This window comes from Echiichthys vipera (genome assembly GCF_963691815.1).
Source record: "Echiichthys vipera genome assembly, chromosome: 22".
In the NCBI taxonomy this organism is placed as follows: Eukaryota; Metazoa; Chordata; class Actinopteri; order Perciformes; family Trachinidae; genus Echiichthys; species Echiichthys vipera.
The window spans coordinates 2,818,056-2,840,857 of record NC_139847.1 but is presented as its reverse complement, the minus strand read 5'-3'; the positions used below and the strand labels follow the sequence as shown (position 1 = coordinate 2,840,857).

The 22,802-nt window shown below is 41.2% G+C and overlaps 2 protein-coding genes across 2 annotated transcripts in view; one reads left to right on the top strand and one right to left on the bottom strand.

The window, feature by feature from the left end:
* Nucleotides 1-7,333, top strand: part of stk26 (serine/threonine protein kinase 26) — a 30,368-nt gene extending 23,035 nt beyond the window's left edge. Inside the window, exons 8-12 of the mRNA XM_083937593.1 lie at nucleotides 638-780; nucleotides 2,231-2,327; nucleotides 4,115-4,177; nucleotides 4,380-4,507; nucleotides 5,289-7,333. Of these exons, the coding sequence (XP_083793719.1) occupies nucleotides 638-780; nucleotides 2,231-2,327; nucleotides 4,115-4,177; nucleotides 4,380-4,507; nucleotides 5,289-5,304 (447 nt within the window). The 3' untranslated portion in view covers nucleotides 5,305-7,333. The remainder of the gene's footprint in view (nucleotides 1-637; nucleotides 781-2,230; nucleotides 2,328-4,114; nucleotides 4,178-4,379; nucleotides 4,508-5,288) is intronic.
* A 2,020-nt stretch (nucleotides 7,334-9,353) lies between these two features.
* On the bottom strand, nucleotides 9,354-21,583 carry LOC310963920 (FERM domain-containing protein 7; the record flags this gene model as incomplete). The annotated part of the gene is made up of 12 exons (XM_083936877.1): nucleotides 9,354-10,571; nucleotides 10,719-10,794; nucleotides 11,488-11,556; nucleotides 13,103-13,266; nucleotides 13,345-13,440; nucleotides 13,773-13,920; nucleotides 14,657-14,771; nucleotides 15,186-15,283; nucleotides 15,420-15,498; nucleotides 16,361-16,403; nucleotides 16,485-16,589; nucleotides 21,440-21,583. 12 exons carry the CDS (start codon nucleotides 21,581-21,583, stop codon nucleotides 9,354-9,356), a joined length of 2,355 nt encoding a protein of 784 aa, XP_083793003.1.
* Nucleotides 21,584-22,802: the final 1,219 nt, after the last annotated feature.

Sequence of the window (22,802 nt, the reverse complement as noted above, 5' to 3'; positions counted from 1 at the left end):
GACAGGGACACACACACACACGCGCGCACACACACGCACACGCACATGCACAGGGACACACACACACGGAGAAAAGTTAAAACATGCACACACGCTCACACAGGCACACACACACACACGCACAGGGGCACACACACAGACACACGCACACACACAGACAGGGACGCACACACACACACACAGACACACACACACGCACCCACACAGACAGGGACACACACACACGCACACACACACAGAGACACACAGACACACACACACACAGAGACACACACACACAGATGCACGCACACACACACAGAGACACACAGACACACACACACACACACACGCACGCACATTTGCATTTGCACTTTTTTCTAAATGAACTCATTTTGTTTTGAGGGTAAAAACGTTCTGACTCAGTTTTCAGCTCTTTTCTGTTACTGCAGCTTTGTTTTGCTGCCTCCTGCTGGACAAACACAAACACTTCAGCTGCTCCTCCTTCCTCTTTCTCCTTAATATGAACATTTACAAGAAACTTTATATAAACACAGTTTCCAAACACACCATCCTCTTTATTTAAATGCATCTCTGACCTTAACTGAAAACCTTAAATAAAGAATAATAAAAATGGACCAAACCGTTCTCTGTGCAGCGTCCGACGGCCAAAGAGCTCCTCAAACACAAGTTCATCGTCAAACACTGTAAGAAGACGTCGTACCTCAGCGAGCTGATCGACCGCTACCGACGGTGGAAGGAGGAGGGACACAGCGACAGCAGCTCCGACGACTCCGACGGGTAATTTCAGCACTTTAGTTCATTTAATACATTAGAAATACTTATTTATAACAGAAAAAATGCATATTTAGTTAATTTAAGTAGTTAGAAATACATATTTATAAACTATTAATTCATAATAACATAAAATAATACATATTTATAAACTATTAATTCATAATAACATAAAATAATACATATTTATAAACTATTAATTCATAATAACATAAAATAATACATATTTATAAACTATTAATTCATAATAACGTAAAATATTACATATTTATAAACTAAAAAACATACTTATACATATTTAAAAAACATTTATAAAATAAAAATACATAATTATAAACTACTAATTCATAATAACATAAAATAATACCTATTTATAACATAAAAAATGCATTTTTATAAACTAAACATTCACAATAACATAAAATAATACATATTTATAACATAAAAATGCATTTTTATAAACTAAACATTCACAATAACATTAAATAATACATATTTATGAATTAAAATTCATAATTACATGAAATAATACATATTTATAAACTAAAAATTCATAATAACATAAAATAATACATTTTTATAAACTAAAAAACATGTTTATACAATTTAAAAAACATTTATAAAATAAAAATACACAATTATAAAATTAGAAATGCATTTTTATAAACTAAAAATTCAGAATGATAACAAAATAATATATTTATAAAATTAAAAAATGCATTTTTATGAAGTAAAAATTCACAACATTAAATTGTTTTGCATTCATATAATGTAAAAATACATATTTTATAAAAGAAAAATACATGTAGTAATAAATAAATATACTTTTTTTGTTTGAATTTAAATAATAAATAAAATACATAATAAAAGCACAATTAAAATGTTGGGGAAACGATGACGTCACACTTAAAGATAAAGGATTGATTTTAAAATAATGTCAATTTATTAGGACTTTCAGATTAATTTAAATAATCTAACATGTTAAAATTTTCTTTTTTTGCATTTATATATTATGTAAAAATATATAATTGTAAAATAAAAAACATACTTATACATTGAAAATGACACATTTAAACAATTCCTTGAATTGAAATAATAAAATATATTTTAGAAACTCCATTAAAATGTTAGGGAAACAATGACGTCACACTTAAAGATTAAGAAGGATTGATTTTAAAATATATTCTATTTATTAGGGCTGTTAAATGTAACACCATCTTTTTAAATAATGTTAAAAATAATTTATTCTGCATGCATATAATGTTAAAATACATAATTATAATATGAAAAATGCATAAACTCTATTTTTTTATCCTGTTAAAGGTAATTTCTGCATTTAATGTAGTTTAATTATCTGTTTTGTTCACATTTGTGTGTGTGTGCGCTCCTGTTGATCTGGTTTATGTGTTTAATGAGTGAATAAAACATAAGTGTGTGTTTTTATATGTGTGTGAAGTGAGTCCAGTAATAAGGAAAACAGCGACTCTCCTGATTGGTCCTTCACCACCGTCCGTAAGAAGAAGCCGGACGGCAGGAAGGTGCTCAACGGAACGGTCAGTACCACTAATTCAGTCTGCGTGTATCTGCGTATGTCCTTCAAATAACACCGGGACATCGTCTGCATACAGGTGCAACTAACAGTTAGTCCTTAAATAACTCCAGCACATCGTCTGCATACAGGCGCAATCTACAATTAGTCCTTAAATAACACCAGCACATCGTCTGCATACAGGCGCAATTTACAATTAGTCCTTAAATAACACCAGCACATCGTCTGCATACAGGCGCAATCTACAATTAGTCCTTAAATAACACCAGCACATCATCTGCATACAGGCGCAATTTACAATTAGTCCTTAAATAACACCAGCACATCGTCTGCATACAGGCGCAATTTACAATTAGTCCTTAAATAACACCAGCACATCGTCTGCATACAGGTGCAATTTACAAGTACCGTATTCTCCACATTATAAGGCGCATAGAACAGACGCTACAGTCGAGGCTGGGGTTACGTTAAGGACCTCCTCTAAATTCATTGATGCTAAGTTGGCGTGCTAGCGCTGTTGCCTTCAGTGGAACAGTGATCGTACGGACTCTTCTACTTGCTGCTCTCTGTTCAACAACCCACTGTTGGAGTTTGTCCTCCAGCTGCAGCCGTCTCGCTCTGTTCCCTCTAAACTCTGTTTACTCTTCTTTACTCGGCGCAGGTCGTCTTGTTGCTTCCTCCACTTCGGCACCATTGATTGGTTCATGTTCAACTCTCTGGCTGCTGCTCTGTTCCCGTGTTCTGCTGCGTGACTAATGGCCTTGAGTGTAAACTCTGCGTCGTAAGCGTGTCTCTTAACAGGAGCCATTTTGGGCTCTTTACACAAACACACACATGGAAATGAAACGGCACGCTTCACGCAGTCGTATATCTCAACATGCACCGCGCGTTACTTCTTCTACGGGGGAAAATAGAGTCGGTGGCTGCTCACCGTAGTTGCGAGACCTGTTGTGGCTCAATATTGGTCCATTTATAAGGAGCACCGGGTTATAAGGAGCACTGTCGGCTTTGGAGACGTGAAGGTTTTTAGGTGCAACTTATACTGAGGAAAATACGGCAGTCTTTAAATAACACCTGCACATCGTCTGCATACAGGCGCAACTAACAGTTATTGTCTTTGTTGATTATTTTCTCAATTTTAGTTGTTTAAATTCTTGTTTTGCCCCTAATTCAGACTCAAAAAGTTGTAATTAATGTAATTTTTTCTTTAAAAAAAGGACTCAAAATGATTTTTTTCATGATTTTATTATTATTAAATTAATTTAATAATTGACAGTAGATAAATCTTTGCATCTCTGCACCTGCGTGTACTTTAAAAACATCTTTTCATAGACGGAGAAATTCTTCTAACGCTGTCAAAATCTCATTTGATTTCTTTTTCTGGAAGTTTAACAGAAAAGAAACTAACAAAATCGTTGCTTGTAATGAATAATTTGATTGGGACATTTAAATCAGCTTCTCATTTTTACATTTTAAACAACACATTAAGGATATTATCACCGCTTTACCTAATCGCCAGTAAGCGCTTTACAACGGGGAACTGTCGCCGAGGACGTGAGTTGCTGGTCCAACGCCGCATCGGTCGGTTGGTTTGTCGCGCTGTCGCGTTAAGAAAAAGTACTTTTTGTACGATGCTAAAAACGTGTAAAAGTAAAACGAGACCACTGACTCTGATTACACTCGTGAAACCTGCAGGTTCAGAGAAAATCAGTATTAATTTGTTATTTTTTTATTATTAAAAAGCTGTTTTTGTTAAGAAAAGTCTTAATTTGGGTTCTGTTTTGTGTGCAGGGTCAGGATCAGCTGACGAAATCTGCCAGTCTAACCACAGTCATCTCTCCCGTCTTCACTGAGGTCAGTATATATTTATATATATTTATATAATATATATTAATATATATAATTACTGTATAACGTACACACTGTAAAATGTGGTTGTACCTGATTTTTACAGGGATGAAACTAGAAATCCGTCATATTTGAGAATTTTGATTCTGAAATCCTAATAAAAAACCTTGCGTGACTTCAGTTTTTTAATTAAATCTTCCTCTTGTAGTTGAAGCAGCAGCACAAGGAGCACTCTGAGCAGCGATTGGCCATCGAGGAGCTGGAACGCAACATCCGATTGGCTGAGGAGGTCTGTCCGGGCATCACGGACAGGATGGTCACGCACATCATTGCCAGGTACCAGAAGAACGTCTTTCTTTTCTCTGTGTGCGTTTCTTTGCGTCGCTCTTTTTCTTTAGGTTTTACGGTTCTTTTAAGGCGCCCTCCCACTGTGCCTCCGTCCCGTGCCCCGTGCTTTAGGGTCCTTGTCCCCCCCTCCAGGCCCGTTTGTACTCACACTACCTGGGCCTCGGAGAATGCTTCTTGCTGCCTATACGTCATCACGCCGTAACACGTCACACGCATTGATGACGTCATGGCGATGCGTGGCTTTGTTTACACATCTTTGAGTCTTTTTGTGTCTTTTTGTATCTGATTTTAGTCGTTTTTAAACACCCCACCTCCGCATCACACCAACGTGAACCTTTCGCCGCCATTGTTTGAAATGTCCGCGCATGGTCCCTCCTTCTTTTTTCTACGTCCCAACAGGCGCACAGGAAATGACCTCAGAACCGCCGTAGGCCTCGTGCCCCTACACGTGCGCACGCTCGTGCTCGTACACGTGCAAACGTGCTTTACTAAAGCCCACCTCTCCCAAACGGGCCGTGGACGGCAAGCGTGCCGCTCCTAGACGTGGTACAGTTGCACTCACACTGGTCAAAGGAACCAGACTTTAGCCGTAAAACCAGTTTGGGCACGGTACGGATGGACAGTGTGAGTGCGCCCTTACTTGTGTGTAATCCTTCATCTTCTTTCTCGCTCTTCCGTCGTGTTTTCCGCAACAACATCTCCCTCCGTCAGGTCACTCGTTCACCAAATCTCTCCCTCTCCCTTCTCGTTTTGTGTCCCTCCCCCTCAGATTCACGACCAACTGAAGGAAATCGGCGGAAAAAGGAATTACGTTGCGGTGAAGAGAGACTGTGTCTCCGTACGGTGGCGCTGCTGGATGATTGGAAACAGAGGAGATTTGCTGTGCGATGTCTCCTCGCTGTACAAACACATCACAGACACACACATGCACACACACACACACACACACACACACACACTACTAATACAACATATTATAAATATATATATAGATAAATATATTCACTGCTGCAGGTTGAAGACCGTTTTTGTCCCCGAGTTGAATACGAAAGACTTTTTTAATCAACTGGTCTGAAGTTTAGTCCCTTAGTCAGTTTGCATAAGTTATGTCTAAACTTTCTTAAAGTAACCATCATGTGCCTTAATTATTTATGCTATCAGTGCTTTTCTAAAAGTAGACGTCGCGGAGGTTTGTTGGCGTTGAAAATCTATAGATGTGGGTTCTCGTCCATCAGCAGTGGTTTTGTTTTATGTCAGGACGTTTCCTGACTTTGTAGATGTCCATGTTTTTGTTCAGTAGCACTTGAGACAGATTATATGCCAATATTACATATTTTTTGTTGTTGTCTTCAGTAATGCTTTGAATTGCAGTTCCCTGATGCTGGAGTTCAGTCGATGTCAGGTCCAAACCTTCAAAATAAACAATTTCCAGGGTTAAATTTGGTTATTTTAGTCCATTTAAAAGCAATATAAATTATAAAAGCTATAAAAAGTTTCCTCTTAAATGACAAATTCTCATGGTACTCGTTTTGAACGTCACATACATTGAACACACTTGAGGAATATTATATTAATTCTAATTTTCCCAACTCAAAAACCTGTTAAAACAAATGCATTATAAGAATCCAGAACTATTTTTCACTCTTTTCTTGGTACATGGCTATTAGCTTGTTAACGAGTACGCTAGCCGACTGTTTTTATACTTGTTTACAAAATTATTAGCTAAATGTTCTATTTAAATATGTCTAAAATCTTCATTAAACTGTAAAAACACAAGTTTAAGGATCTAGACCCATTTTGACTAATTTTACGAGCTAACGGAATGGAAATTAGATTGCTAACAAGTAAGCTAGCTAGCTAACTGTGGTTGTTTTTGTTTCCAAAGTAGTAAATTTGATTTAATTTAAATATATCTGAAAATCCTCATGTTTATAAACTAATTTTACAAGCTAACAGACTCTAACCTGGAAATTAGATTGCTAACAAGTAAGCTAGCTAGCTAACTTTGGATGTTTTTTTTTTCCAAAGTAGTACATTTGATTTGATCCATTTAAATATATCTGAAAATCCTCATGTTTATATACTCTAAAAGACATTTTAAGAAATCATTTTTGACAATTTTGTTAGCCCAGCTAGGCAGGTAGCTTGCTTACAAGTAGCTATCTAGCTAACTAACTGTTGTTGTCGCTGTTTCCGAAGTAAGCAAAGTAAAAAACACATCTAAAATCCTCAAGTTTATGCTTGTTAAGGTAAAATTCCAACCTAAATGTTCAAAATGGCTGCCATTTGAATAAGATCAGTGTCGTCTGTGTCTGGTAACATAGCTACTAGCGCTGCAAAACCGCTAGCTTAAAGATTTGCGGTCTAAATGAACGGTTGAATCGGTCTTGAAGTAACTTGGCGGGTGGTTAAGAGTTGAATCTGGGCTCGTTTTCTGGGTTGTGTGTAGTTCAAAGCGTCCGGTTGGAAAATTGTGGGAATAAAAATAAATGGATGCTTTCGAGGTTTCTGCGAGCAAGACGAAAAAACGCACATTGGTCTTCCACTTGCTCATGAAAAGTCTTTTTTTCAATATGCGTCGATTTTGGGAAACATTGTTGAGAACAGGAAGTTGATTCTTGACACGATGCTCGATGTTTAAGGACGTTTGTCTTTAATACCCAACATTGGAAAGTGGCTCAGGTCCTCATGAAGAGCGTGACGGGAGCTGTAATCGGAGCTATTACTGATGTGTTCGTACCAAAGACACTATAAAACTTGGTCATTGTATATTTTTGTCTTTTTATATATCATAAGGGATACGACGATGCTTGTTGGGGGGGGGGGTGTAAAATGAAAGATGTAAGATTTTACCGAAGTGTACTCTTTTCTTTTTGTTTTGTAGCGGGACTTAGAGTTTTATGAATAAATATTTAAGTTTGATTGAGAAACATGTTTCAACTGTTTATCATCTCATCTCATCTTCAACGTCTTATCCGGGGTCGGGTCGTGGGCGCAGCAGCTCCAGCAGGGGACCCCAAACTTCCCTTTCCCGGGCCACATTAACCAGCTCTAACTGGGGGATCCTGAGGCGTTCCCAGGCCAGTGTGGAGATCTAATCTCTCCACCTGGTCCTGGGTCTTCCCCGAGGCCTCCTCCCAGCTGGACGTGCCTGGAACACCTCCCTAGGGAGGCGCCCAGGGTTCATCCTTACCAGATGATCCTGAACCACCTCAACTGGCTCCTTTCAACGCAAAGGAGCAGCGGCTCTACTCCGAGGTCTAAATTGTGTAGATATAATTGAATGTTGGTCTTGTTGCATTGTTTTTGACCACAATTCTCTTCCTTTATTGGCAAATTTGCGCAATATAAACAAAAAAACAACCTTCATTCACATATTTCTACAAAATCCACAAGAACCATTCATGTAAAATAACAAATACATACCCAGCTACATCACCCAGCAAGCTATCCAAACCTACGTACGCATCACACCGACATAATTCATGTTAACGTCTTCAAAATAATCCTTCTTGACTTATTTTTAGCAGAGTTCGTGTTCAGAGATCCCAGATTTAGTGGATGTAGGACCTCCTAATGTTGGAAAACTAAAATGTAGTTGAAAGACCACTTGCAAGGCTGTCGTCATCGTGTGTATTCGAAAAAAAACAAAGTTATCCCATACAACTATAAACCACTTCCACTTAGCAGAGCACACCCACTTAAATGACTGATTTCACCACAGTTAAGTCCACACGTTAATTCATCTGTTCCTGCGGTTTGTGTTTCGACAATTCATCGAGCCTGTTATATCCTAGCTATCGTTAGCTGCCCGGCTACATGGCGGGAAAATAGAGTGAACAAAAGAAGGAACCACGTTAAGTTCAACTCTTACCTCTTGTCATCGAAATGCCCCATCAAAAAACACAAACAATCACTAAGAATCCATTTTTGACAATTTCTTTAGCCCAGCTAGCCAGGTAGCTTGCTTACAAGTAGCTATCTAGCTAGCTAACTGTTGTTGTCGCTGTTTCCGAAGTCAGCAAGGTAAAAAACACATCTAAAATCCTCAAGTTTATGCTCGTTAAGGTAAAATTCCAACCTAAATGTTCAAAATGGCTGCCATTTGAATAGGATCAGTGTCGTCTGTGTCTGGTAACATAGCTACTAGCATTGCAAAACCGTTAGCTTAAAGATTTATCTAAATGAATGGTTGAATTGGTCTTGAAGTAACTTGGCTGTTGGTTAAGATTTTAATCTGGGCTCATTTTCTGTTTGTAAGTCGTTGTCTCATAGATTAGTACTATTAAATTTGCAGTGAGAACACAAGTTAGCTAGCCAACGGGTTAGCTAGCTAACTTCGCGTCACCGTTTATGGGGCCGTCATGACTCAAGATTTTTTTGTAACTAAAGTTTCATGATGTTGACATTTTACGCATCATTCAGAAACAAAAATTAGAATTAAATTAATTCAATATATCGCCCAGCTTTCGTACGACAACCGATCGATCTAAAGGCTGGATACGAAAATGGAACGTAAAGAGTCGGTTGCTACAGACACGGCTACTTTGAAGTGTTGGACCTTTGTTTTTCATCTACGAGGTAAATAAACATTAATAAGCCTCAAAATTGGACACATTGACCCGTAAAGATGCGACCAAAGAAGCTGAAACAAGGCAAAAACAGTACATTTCATCTGCCAGAACATCTAATAAACAACGCACTTCCCATACAATGATGAAGCCGTCACCACATGTTTTACAATTGTCTTGTTTACTCTGTGGTGGAAGTTCTTTTATTCTGAAAATCCATCCGGTCACATGTTGAGTGTGATCATACCGTGAACCGTTGTTCTCTACAGTGTGACTTCAGTAAGCTTCGCGGCACCTTTAGTCTCGTCTACTGTCTTTTCTTTCTTGCCGTCTTCACTTTTCAACTCCTTCTTTGTCACTCCAGCCGCCGCCTCCTCTTCCTCCCCTTCTTCCTCCTCATCCAGTTGGAGGCTCCCGGAGGAAAACCTCATCCTGGCTAAGCCACCGGAACGCGCCGCTTTCCCCAGCGGCGGTGGTTGGCAGTAATACGGATAGAAAACCTCCGGGTCTGAATCACTGTAGCTTCTCGAGGTGCCTGCGATCATGCATAGCGACGTGGGCCGATCGGGTAGAGGGGAGGAGTTTAGCGGGAGGTAGGTGGGTCTAGACGGGCGCGTCAGGTGGGGGTAGTAACCGAGGGGACGAAACTCAGAAGCGGGGTCAAAGGCGGGGTTCGAACTCCTGGCGAGATGAAACTTAACATTTGGTTGGCTCGCCACACGACGAGGCAGCCCAGGGAGGAAGCTGGAGTCGTCGCTGTAATGCCCGGCTTCTGTTGGTCCAACGCCCAAGAGCCTCGCGCCGTTGCTTCCTGGCTGGTAAACCCGAGCCAATCCCAGTCCGCCTGATCCCCCACCTGAGGGGCGGAAGTTCCTCCTGATTGGCGAGACAGATGCCGAATCGTGGCTTAGCGGGTAGTAAGGCGGCCGCGATAGTCCGTCCATCGCCACATAATCCCGCCTCCTTGCCTGCGGGAAACGCTCCAGTGAGGAAACGGCAACGTAGTCCGACAAGTAGGGGTGGCGGTTGAGTGGGGAGGAACCAGCTAACGGGAATGTCGGGAGGACGGGGTGATACTGGTAGGCAGGACTGTTCGGGTAGAGAAGAACCAGCTGCTGAGCGGCATCCGGGTGCGGCTGGGGATTGGGCCGACGGCGCGACCGGTTGCCGTAGACGCCAGCTAGCCTTTCGGCTTGGCGTTGCGCCCCAATCCGTCCACCTCTCATGTCGTCCATCACAGATGTTGAGACAGATCTGAACTTGGGCGAGGGCGTTGATTGGTGTAGGTACGGAGAGAGGGGGGTGACTTGGGAGAGAGGGCGGGTCCTTTGGGTGACCTCGACGGATGATTGGCTACGTTTAGCTCCTCCTCCACTGATGTCGAAGTTGTCTACGCCCCGGTGGTGTGGGTCAAACTCATCCTGGCTGCAGACCGCCAACGCATGACCTGACCGGGTGAACAGGTGGGAGTGCTCGTACACCTGAGGAGGTAAGACACACACACGCACACGCGCACACGCACGCACACGCACACACACACACACACACACATTAGATTGCTTTACTGCAATTGAGTATCAGAATCTAATTCTTTTGCACCACATGTGCGTAAATGGTAGTTTTATCACCTGCTTGGAGACGTCCGTGAGGAGATCGGGAGACGAGCGACACTGTCTGGGATCGCACTCTGACTGACAGTAAATCCTAGATGAGGAAGACAAAAAGCTAATTAGCATCGTATTTTATCTTTCTTACAATCGATCCTTTAATATATTTGATCCTGACGTCCTAAAGGAAGGTGATTTGAAGCTAAAGCTGCGCGGAAACTGCCCCTTCAGCTGCCCCTTCAGGAGCGTTTTTCCCAAAAAGTGTTTTAATCTTTATTGTCAACAATGTGGAAATATGTCTTTGGCTTCACCGCATAACACCACATCAAATAGGGATCAAAGGGATTAGCGTGCTGCAGGGATGATGATTGTTCCGTAAACTGACCTTGAAGTTAGCATCGCTCTTGTTCCCTCAACGAAAAGCTAACAAAGATTTCGGATTATGGCAGAAAATAAACTCTTCAGCGAACAAAAATGTATGATCTCTACAAATGAACTCCACTTTAATAGTTTTTGTAAACGCAGTCACCAGTAGAAGAACAAGCTACACCAACCGCTAGCTTCCGTCTGATTTTGCATGATGCTCGTTAGCAAGCGCCAATTTTAAAGCTTCAACATTCACGAGTGGAAAATATACTGACGTACTTTACGCCCGTAGATCAAAAGGTTTATAACCCTGTGTCAACGACAGAATTTATAAAACCCCATTCAAAAAAACACTGACTTTGTAACGTGGGAACAGGAAGTGTAGAGATGCTAACTCGTCTCCTAGCTTCAGGATATTTCTCACCTCTCAAAGTGTGAAGGCTTCTTCTCCCCTGATCCCATACACTCCAGCAGCTGTTTCTGCGTCCGTCCGCTGCCACACAACAACAACCACAACAACAAGAACAACAACACGTCAAATATTCAGTCATCGCCGTCTGTTTCATCTTTACTTTATAGCATTTCATTAAAAACCACAAACAAAAGTCTCTACCTCAAATAACATTCATGTCCGTAAAACAAAAACAATTTCTTTAAATGTTCTCAAGTTCAACTGTTTTACTATAGATTATATTCCTAATGTCTTCTTTATCCATTTTGAAAGTTAAAGTTTCTTGTAGTCAGACGAGTTAGTTCTATCCGTACTCTACGGGGGAATTGTTGGGTCTAAATCATAAATAAGTCATAGAGTGTGGTCTTTACCTACTCTGTAAAGTGTCCTGAGATCACTTTGGTTATGATTTGGCACCATAAATAAAACTGAATTGAATTAAATTATATTTTACATTATGGTGTTGTTACTTTTATTTAAAATAGGGTCTGAATACTTGTTCAGTACAAGAATTAAGTTAGCTAGGCTAATTGTTTTGTTAGCTAGGCGAATTGTTTTGTTAGCTAGGCGAATTGTTTTGTTAGCTAGGCGAATTGTTTTGTTAGCTTGGCGAATTGTTTTGTTAGCTAGGCGAATTGTTTTGTTAGCTAGGCGAATTGTTTTGTTAGCTTGGCGAATTGTTTTGTTAGCTAGGCGAATTGTTTTGCTAGCTAGGCGAATCGTTTTGCTAGCTAGGCGAATCGTTTTGTTAGCTAGGTGAATTGTTTTGTTAGCTAGGCGAATTGCTGCCACCGTACTCTACGGGGGAATTGTTGGGTCTAAATCATAAATAAGTCATAGAGTGTGGTCTTTACCTACTCTGTAAAGTGTCCTGAGATCACTTTGGTTATGATTTGGCACTATAAATAAAATTGAATTGAATTCACGGTGATGTAGTGGTTAGCACTGTCGCCTCAAAGCGAGAAGGTCTTTCTGTGTGGCGTTGTGCATGTTGTCCCCGTGTCTGCGTGGGTTTTCTCCGGGTTCTCCGGTTTCCTCCCACAGTCCAAAGACGTGCAGGTGTTCGGTTCATTGATGACTCTAAATCACCCGTAGGTGTGAATGGTTGTCTGTCTCTGTTCGTCTCTATGTGTCCTGTGATAGACTGGCGTCCTGTCCAGGGTGGACCCCGCCTCACGCCCGATGTCAGCTGGGATCGGCTCCAGCCCCCCCGCGACCCAGACCCCGGGATAAGCAGTTGAAGATGAATGAATGAATGAATGAATATGGTAAGGACAGCCTCTTACCTTTTCTTAGACAGTTATAAATTTGTATTATCATAGATTACTGTTTAATACTCTGACTCAGAGTTTATTGTTTACTGTTTATTGTTTGTTTTATACTTTCTGTATCTACTTAGCGTTTAGAGTTTACTGGTTATCCTTTACTGTATTTGTTTTATACCTCCCTTGTGTTTGTTGTAAGCTGCTGGAAACTCAAATTCCTTGCGGGAGTTCATCCCCAAGGATCAATGAAGAGAAGTCTACGTCTACGTCTACGTCTAATACCCAGTAACCAATGGGAACAGGATATAATCCAGTAAACAAACCTGTATCTAAAGCTGGAGCCTTTACACGACAACAGTGTTTTGTGTCTCGTCTGCGGTTCCTCCGGCAGCCTGAAGAAGGCGTGGTACTCCACGCACGTCTTCCAGAAGGACTTGCACACGTCTCGACTGGCCATGGCGAACTCTAGTACGTCTTTACACGCCGGCTGGGTGGACAGACACTTCCGTTAACAGTCATGTTTGTTACGTGACAGCTAAACGGAGTAAAACACATCGGTCCTCACCCCAACTTTGTCGTGTAGCTTTATGAGGAAGTGTTTGCGCTTGAAGCTCAGTTTGCGGATCTTCGCCCAACTGAAGGTGTTGATTTTGGTGTTTCCCTGGAAAACACAGAATAAAAGGATCCATTGATGTGTCCTTCAGTGGAAGACGACAGATGTAAGGGGCTGGTGGTTAGCGTGCGACATTTCCAACATGAGTTTGTTCAGTTTGAGATCTTTGTATCGGGAAATTTTGACTTGTTGGCGTCAAGTCTTCAGGATTCAGCCTCTGGAAACCCTGAGTGTTTGGGACAAATCTCATGGCGTTCAGTGTGTGTTGAGATATTTGGGACGACAAACTCGTGGTGCGTTCACACCCGGCGTGTTGAGTGTAAGCTGAGTTGTGTGTGTGGCTGAAAACAGCGCCCCCTGTTGGGAGGTGGACCACCGACCTGAAAGACCAGAACTCCTGAGTGTGTGACAGCCAGGTTGATCCTCATGCCCTCGCCGTCGTGAGCGGGGTGAGGCCTGATGCCGTACATGTCCAGCTTCCTCGCCACGTCCAGCAGCTGGATGTCAGAGTCCCGTGGAGACACACCTCTAAAGAGAGGGAGACACACACACACACACACACACACACACACACACACACACACACACACACACACACACACACAGAAAATGACCAAATAGACACAAAACATCCTTAAAGAGCAACAAAACGACTACAAAGAGGAACAAAAAGACCACAGAAAGCCCACAAAGAGACACAAAAAAACACAAAAATACAACAAAGAGCCACAAAATGACAACAAAGAGACACAAAATGACATCAAAGAGACACAAAATGACATCAAAGAGACATAAAACGACATCAAAGAGACACAAAATGACCACAAAGAGACACAAAATAACAACAAAGAGACACAAAACGACTACAAAAGGACACAAAATGACAACAAAGAGACACAAAATGACTACAAAGAGACACAAAATGACCACAAAGAGACACAAAATGACAACAAAGAGACACAAAACGACTACAAAAGGACACAAAATGACAACAAAGAGACACAAAATGACTACAAAGAGACACAAAATGACAACAAAGAGACACAAAATGACAACAAAGAGACACAAAATGACTACAAAGAGACAAAATGACAACAAAGAGACACAAAATGACAAAAAATAGACACAAAATGACTACAAAAAGACACAAAATGACTACAAATGACTACAAAGAGACACAAAACGACCACAAAGACACCAAACGACCACACGGAGACACAAAAAGGCTATTGTCTCTTAACGGGTCCACGCGCACACTGTGCACCTGTGTTTCCTGTGTAGCTTGGTGATCTTGTGGTCCAGATACTCCTGGTTGGGGACGTACTGCTTCATCTCCAGGTGCTGACCGTCCAGGTCCTCGTCGTAGTCCCCCAGCTCTGCTGCACCACAACACACACACATGACACCTGCTCCGCACAGGATCACACAGGGAGACCGCAAGGAAGCTACGTTTCACACGTGGAGACCGCAAGGAAGCTAATATTCACACGCGGAGACCGCAAGGAAGCTACGTTTCACACGTGGAGACCGCAAGGAAGCTACGTTTCACACGTGGAGACCGCAAGGAAGCTAATATTCACAAGCGGAGACCGCAAGGAAGCTACGTTTCACACGCGGAGTCCGCGAGGAAGCTACGTTTCACACGCGGAGTCCGCGAGGAAGCTACGTTTCACACGCGGAGACCGCAAGGAAGCTACGTTTCACACGCGGAGACCGCAAGGAAGCTACGTTTGTCTCCTCTTTGTGCTTTAATCATGAAAACCAAGGTCTGGATTATGAGAATAAACGCTTACACTGCAGAATGTGAGAGACCAGCAGGGCGGCGCTGTTGTCATTACAGGTCAGACTCCCGTTAGACAAGTCCTGCTTCATCTGTAAGGCAAAGAGATACCTACACACACACACACACACACACACACACACACACACACACACACACTCAGTAAGATAATCTGTGATTGCATTCATTTCTGTAGTAAGTGTAATATTAATATATATATATATATATAAATAACGGAGAGTGTCACCTGGTGAGGCCTCGCTTCAGTTGTCCGGGATCCGGGGGAAAGAACTTTACGATGAACCTGAAGAACAGATCGTTGGTGTCTGACGGAGAAGACGAGAAACACCGTAAACGGTAAAATACACAAATAACAAAAAGAACCAAACTCAGTTACGTTTCTAAAATCCGTATTTTCACATCCCACTGGTGAGAAACGCTTTTTACGGAGACTTATGTCCATGGATCTATTGCCCCGATGCATTCTGGGAGGTTTCCCTAACGCCGCAGCTAACTAGTCGCACTATCGGACGTAGCGTCTCAATCGTCCTCGTCTACGGGAGTCGCCATCTTGTCAGACTTTGACTCCGCCTCATTTCCTCTGACCAAAAAAGGGCATGTATGTGACGTTGGGGGGATGGGCGTACGTCCATCTGGCTGACGTTTACCTCCGAGGAGAAGTGAGGGCCAGAGGCTAGCTGTCACTCAAGAGGCCACGCCCCTAATTATTCATAAACGTAAACCTCCGATAAAATAAAAACTAGCCCCTCCCCCTCAGTGTTGTCATGGAGATCTGATCTAAACACACAGACTAGAATGTTCTTTTGTCCTTAAACAGGTTTAATGATGCTGTGTAAACGGCCTGTTTAACATGGGGCTCAATGAGAAACTGCTCTGTTATGAAACCTGCCCCTAGTGGACACTCAGAGAACTGACGCTTTTGGCACTTCCTGTTTGAAACAGGAAGTGGCTGTGGTGGGGCGGTTGCTCCGACTCTCAACCAGTCGCACGAATGCTCCTCATAGTTTAAACTAATTGAGCCATATTTCAAAATAAGAGCTCAAAGATTTCAAGATCTTGAAATGTTTGAGCTCTTATTTTGGTCGTCATAGTTTAAACCAATGTTGCGATATTTCAAAATAAGAGCGCAGAGATTTTGAACGCTAAAAACTTTATAAATGTTCTTACATTTGATCTGTTTGGCCAGCGGCTTCAGCAGCTCCAGCCACACCTGCAACACACACACGTTACACGGCGAACAAACCCCAAACATACTCCTCTGTGCGTGCGTGCGTGCGTTCGATTCCCTTACGTAGTTTCCCCCACGGTGCCTGAACTCCAGTCCGAAGTACTCCTTCTCCAGCAGCTTCAGATGCCCGCACACTTTGTTGAAGAAGTCGCCTCCTAAAACCTTTTGCTGAGAGAAGATTAAAGACGGAGAAGAGGAAGAAGACGGATGATTGGGTTTTTAATTGAGCCGGAGTCCCGCGGCACTCGGGGGACTCGGGATTACCGCCTGTGCCGCGGCGTCTCCTGTCACTTGGTGAACTCTGCATAGCGGTGAAGTGTGACGCCGTGTTCTCTGCTCGAGGTCAAAGGAGCGGAAATAAGGTCCAAGCGTGAGAGGGAACGCCGCGTTAGAGTCCCGCGCAAGAACCGTGAGAGAGGAACGGGCCTCACGGTGTTTATCCGCAAGATTCCACTAAAGGAGACAGTTAAGTTCAGACGGTTAAAGGAGACGATTAAGTTTAGACGACTAAAGGAGACGGTTAAGTTTAGTCACTAAAGGAGACGGTTAAGTTTAGACCACTAAAGGAGACGGTTAAGTTTAGACGACTAAAGGAGACGGTTAAGTTTAGACGACTAAAGGAGACGGTTAAGTTTAGACGACTAAAGGAGACGGTTAAGTTTAGACGACTAAAGGAGACGGTTAAGTTTAGACGACTAAAGGAGACGGTTAAGTTTAGACGACTAAAGGAGACGGTTAAGTTTAGTCGACTAAAGGAGACGGTTAAGTTTAGACGACTAAAGGAGACGGTTAAGTTTAGACGACTAAAGGAGACGGTTAAGTTTAGACCACTAAAGGAGACGGTTAAGTTTAGACGACTAAAGGAGACGGTTAAGTTTAGACGACTAAAGGAGACGGTTAAGTTTAGACCACTAAAGGTGACGGTTAAGTTAGACGACAAAAGGAGCCGGTTAAGTTTAGACGACGAAAGGAGACGGTTAAGTTTAGACCACTAAAGGTGACGGTTAAGTTAGACGACAAAAGGAGCCGGTTAAGTTTAGACGACGAAAGGAGACGGTTAAGTTTAAACGACTAAAGGAGACGGTTAAGTTTTGACGACTAAAGGAGACGGTTAAGTTTTGACGACGACAGGAGACGGTTAAGTTTAGACGACTAAAGGAGACGGTTAAGTTTAGACACTAAAGGAGACGGTTAAGTTTAGTCTATAAAGGTGACGGTTAAGTTTAGACGACTAAAGGAGACGGTTAAGTTTAGTCTATAAAGGTGACGGTTAAGTTTAGACGACTAAAGGAGCCGGTTAAGTTTAGACGACTAAAGGAGCCGGTTAAGTTTAGACGACTAAAGGAGACGGTTAAGTTTAGACGACTAAAGGAGACGGTTAAGTTTAGTCTCTAAAGGTGACGGTTAAGTTTAGACCACTAAAGGTGACGGTTAAGTTAGATGACAAAAGGAGCCGGTTAAGTTTAGACGACTAAAGGTGACGGTTAAGTTTAGACGACGAAAGGAGACGTTAAGTTTTGACGACGACAGGAGACGGTTAAGTTTAGACGACTAAAGGAGACGGTTAAGTTTAGGCGACTAAAGGAGACGGTTAAGTTTAGACGACTAAAGGAGACGGTTAAGTTTAGACACTAAAGGTGACGGTTAAGTTTAGACGACAAAAGGAGACGGTTAGGTTTAGACGACTAAAGGAGACGGTTAAGTTTAGACGACTAAAGGAGACGGTTAAGTTTAGACGACTAAAGGAGCCGGTTAAGTTTAGACGACTAAAGGAGACGGTTAAGTTTAGACGACTAAAGGAGCCGGTTAAGTTTAGACGACTAAAGGAGACGGTTAAGTTTAGACGACTAAAGGAGACGGTTAAGTTCAGACGACTAAAGGAGACGGTTAAGTTTAGACGACTAAAGGAGACGGTTAAGTTCAGACGACTAAAGGAGACGGTTAAGTTTAGTCACTAAAGGAGACGGTTAAGTTCAGACGACTAAAGGAGACGGTTAAGTTTAGACGACAAAAGGAGACGGTTAAGTTTAGACCACTAAAGGAGACGGTTAAGTTTAGACGACGAAAGGAGACGGTTAAGTTTAGACGACTAAAGGAGACGGTTAAGTTTAGACCACTAAAGGAGACGGTTAAGTTTAGACCACTAAAGGAGACGGTTAAGTTTAGACGACTAAAGGAGACGGTTATAACGTTTCACACATGGACCCTTCTGTCTCAACCTTCTCTTCTTTCTTTCATCCCTTCTTCCGCCTCTTACTCCTCTCTCTCTCTCTCCTCTTCTCTCCGTCCCTCTCTCGTCTCTCTCTCTCCTCCTCTTCTCTCCGTCCCTCTCTCGTCTCTCTCTCTCTCCTCCTCTTCTCTCCGTCCCTCTCTCGTCTCTCTCTCTCCTCCTCTTCTCTCCGTCCCTCTCTCGTCTCTCTCTCTCCTCCTCTTCTCTCAATCCCTCTCTCGTCTCTCTCTCTCCTCCTCTTCTCTCCGTCCCTCTCTCGTCTCTCTCTCTCCCTCCTCTTCTCTCCGTCCCTCTCTCGTCTCTCTCTCTCCTCCTCTTCTCTCCGTCCCTCTCTCGTCTCTCTCTCTCCTCCTCTTCTCTCCGTTCCTCTCTCGTCTCTCTCGTTACTAAGACAGTGTTTTTTTTAGTGTTTGCTGTCTGCTAGCTGGCGTTTAGCGCCCTGACGGGGGGGCGCAGGACGCCGCTCATTAACTCGTCCTGAGAGAGAGGGAGGAGGGACGGAGGAGGGACGGAGGAGGGACGGAGGAGGGACGGAGCAGCTGAGAGCGATCAGAGCGAGAACACTGATGATTACGGTCGCCCACACAACAACACAGTCGCTCTGCAGGCTGAGCTTCATGTGTGCAGCTGTTTGAGCTTTATCTACGTTTAACGCGGACTTGAGTCACTTCATCTCTTCTTCCTGCGGTTAGCCTAGCATCACCACGCTAATCGTCAACGCGCGTTAGTCTCAATAATCAATCAATGGTGAAATTAAGGTGTTTGGCTAGTTTAAGACGTTTAAGTGAATAAGATCCTGAGGTGGGTTTGGTGAAAGTTATGTCGGGTATGATCACGTGTACAGATGTGTTTGGAGTTGGGATTTGAATTTGATAAAGAGTGAGTCCAGTCCCAGGGGGAGAAAAACTCCAAACAATGGAAAACTGTGGGAAAACAGCGAAAAACAATGGAAAATAGTAAAGAAAATGATGGAAACAGGTGAAGTAACAGTGGAAAATGATAGAAAACAGCGAAAAACAATGGAAAATAGTAAAGAAAATGATGGAAAACAGTGAAAAAATAATGGAAAACAATGGGAAACAATGTAAAACTTTGGAAAAATAATGGAAAACAATGGGAAACAATGTAAAACTTTGGAAAAATAATGGAAAACAATGGGAAACAATGTAAAACTTTGGAAAAATAATGGAAAACAATGGGAAACAATGTAAAACAGTGGAAAAATAATGGAAAAAAGTGGAAAAACAATGGAAAATAATGGAAAAACAATGGAAAATAATGGAAAAACAATGGAAACTAATGGAAACACAATGGAAAACAATGGAAAACAGTGGAAAAAAACAATGGAAATTAATGGAAAATAATGAAAAAACAATGAAAAAATAGTGGAAAAACAATGGAAAATAATGGAAACACAATGGAAAACAATGGAAAACAGTGGAAAAAAACAATGGAAATTAATGGAAAATAATGAAAAAACAATGAAAAATAATGGAAAACAGTGGAAAATAATGGATAACAGTGGAAAAAACAATGGAAATTAATGGAAAATAATGAAAAAACAATGAAAAACAATAGAAAATAGTGGAAAAACAATGGAAACTAATGGAAAAACAATGGAAAATAATGGAAACACAATGGAAAACAATGGAAAACAGTGGAAAAAAACAATGGAAATTAATGGAAAATAATGAAAAAACAATGAAAAATAATGGAAAACAGTGGAAAATAATGGATAACAGTGGAAAATAATGGATAACAGTGGAAAAACAATGGAAAACAGTGGAAAAAACAATGGAAATTAATGGAAAATAATGAAAAAACAATGAAAAACAATAGAAAATAGTGGAAAAACAATGGAAACGAATGGAAAAACAATGGAAAATAATGGAAACACAATGGAAAACAATGGAAAACAGTGGAAAAAACAATGGAAAACAATGGAAAATAATGAAAAATACACCAAATGTAACATTCCACATATAACGGCTTTTAAAATAGTAGAATAGAAAATAGTTTGTGTGTTTGTCGACACGATCACCGTAAAACTTCTGTCCCGTAGTTTCAGGAAACTCCCTGAAATAACTTTTATTAATAATAAATAATAAGTACTGAGCATATTTATTTTTCTTTAAAATAAACTTTTGATCACAGGTTTGTTTTCGCCGCCATCTTTTTTTTTCTCCTCCTCCTGTAAAGATGTAACTGATGACCCGGAGGCTGCTGGGAAATGGAAGGTACTTTACTCACACAATAGTGCACACACACACACACACACACACACACACACACACACACACACACACACACACACACACACACACACACACACACACACACACACTTGATTTTCTGAGTCTTATTTTAGACATTTAATCAAATAAAACTCTGTATTTACTTCCACCCAACGTAAATCTGTGTCCTTCAACTATATAAAAATATTATAATTAAATATATTAACTATTTATCAGCACATGCACGTGGTTATTTATGCATTCAGGTCTAAAAATGTGCATTTATGGCAAACACAGATGCATTCATTTGTGTTTGCAGCATCTTCCATTTTATTCTTATTCAGTTCAGGTTGTTGTTGCGCATTTTCTCCACAACACTTTATTTATTTTTACATTTTCTAAGGTTTTAAATGTTCCTCAGTCCACTGCAATAATACTTTTACTGTAATATAAATATGTTTACTGTAATATAAATATTAAAATGAGGCGTAATCGGATCTAAACGCAGCGGGTGCGCGACTCAAACCGGAGCGCGGCGCGCGGTGCGAACTCACCTCCACCTCGAACGTGCGCTCGCTGTCGTCCAGGAAGACCACGCGCAACCGGAGCTTCGTCTCCTTGGAGACCCGGGGCTTGGTCGTGAGGGTCGTGAGGCTCGCGAGTCTCCCGGTCCGCCGGGGCCGGTCCCGGTCCCCCATCTCTCCGGGTCTCTCCGGGTCTCTCCGGAGCGTGTCTAACCCGGTAAATCCATCTTTAGGACCCGGAACCCAAAAGTCACAGCGGCACGACGGCTTCACGCGCTCCTCCTCCTCCTCCTCCTCCTCATCATCATCATCACCGTCACCTTCATCATCTTCATCCTCCTCTCCTCCGGGGGTCCGTGGCAGCCGCTGGAGCGCGCGCTCTCCAGCTGCGTAATGGCGCACTGACGTCGTGTCCACAGACACTGAACCCGCGCGCTGAGGTGGAAGAAGAAGAAGAAGAAGAAGAAGAAGAAGAAGAAGAAGAAGAAACTATAACAACAATAAACACTGAAGTCTAATCTAATTCAAACACCTGCAATTCATAAAACAGAACATTTAAATAGTTTGAATTTAAAACAATAAAAAACAATGGAAAATAATTAAAAAACAATGGAAAACAGCGAAAAACTGTTGAAAAAAAATGTTCGCAGATGTCGTGAGACAGAAATGTTCACGTTCTCCGTGAATATTGTGACACAACAGTGAATATAAAAAATAAATTAACAAACAAAAAAATCACAATAAAATGAAAACATTTTAAAAAGAATAATGAAATTAATAATAAAGAAATAGAATATAATCTAAGAAAGAATAGAAAAGTAATATAAATACAAAATATATCTGATAAAATAAATAATAAAATATAAATGACAAGAAAATATTTAAAAAGTTACAAGAAATCATAATAAAAATATTAATAATAATAAGAAAGATTTAAAAAATAATCTTTAAAAATATAGAAGAACCGTTTGATCTTAAGTCAAATCATTTTGTGAATTTATTTTTGCTTTGATTAAATTAATAATGTAATTTTCATCTGCTGAAAAATTGGTAATAAATATAAATATAATAAAGAAACAGGACATTAATTTAAAGATGTGTGCTTTGTGCTAAAGACACGATAATATGAGGCATCGACTCGATGATCAACGTCCAGACGAGACACATGAACATCTGAGAAAACACTGTTTTAATAATTATATCTTTTAAATTATACGTTGTAAAAAATATCATAATAACAAAGATGGATTTATTATTAATGCCTAAGAATCACAGACAAAGTTTAGTCAAATAAAAACACCTTAATGTGTATTTTTTGATGTTTCCTGTGTGTGTGTGTGTGTGCGTGTGCGTGTGCGTGTGCGTGTGCGTGCGTGCGTGCGTGCGTGTGTGT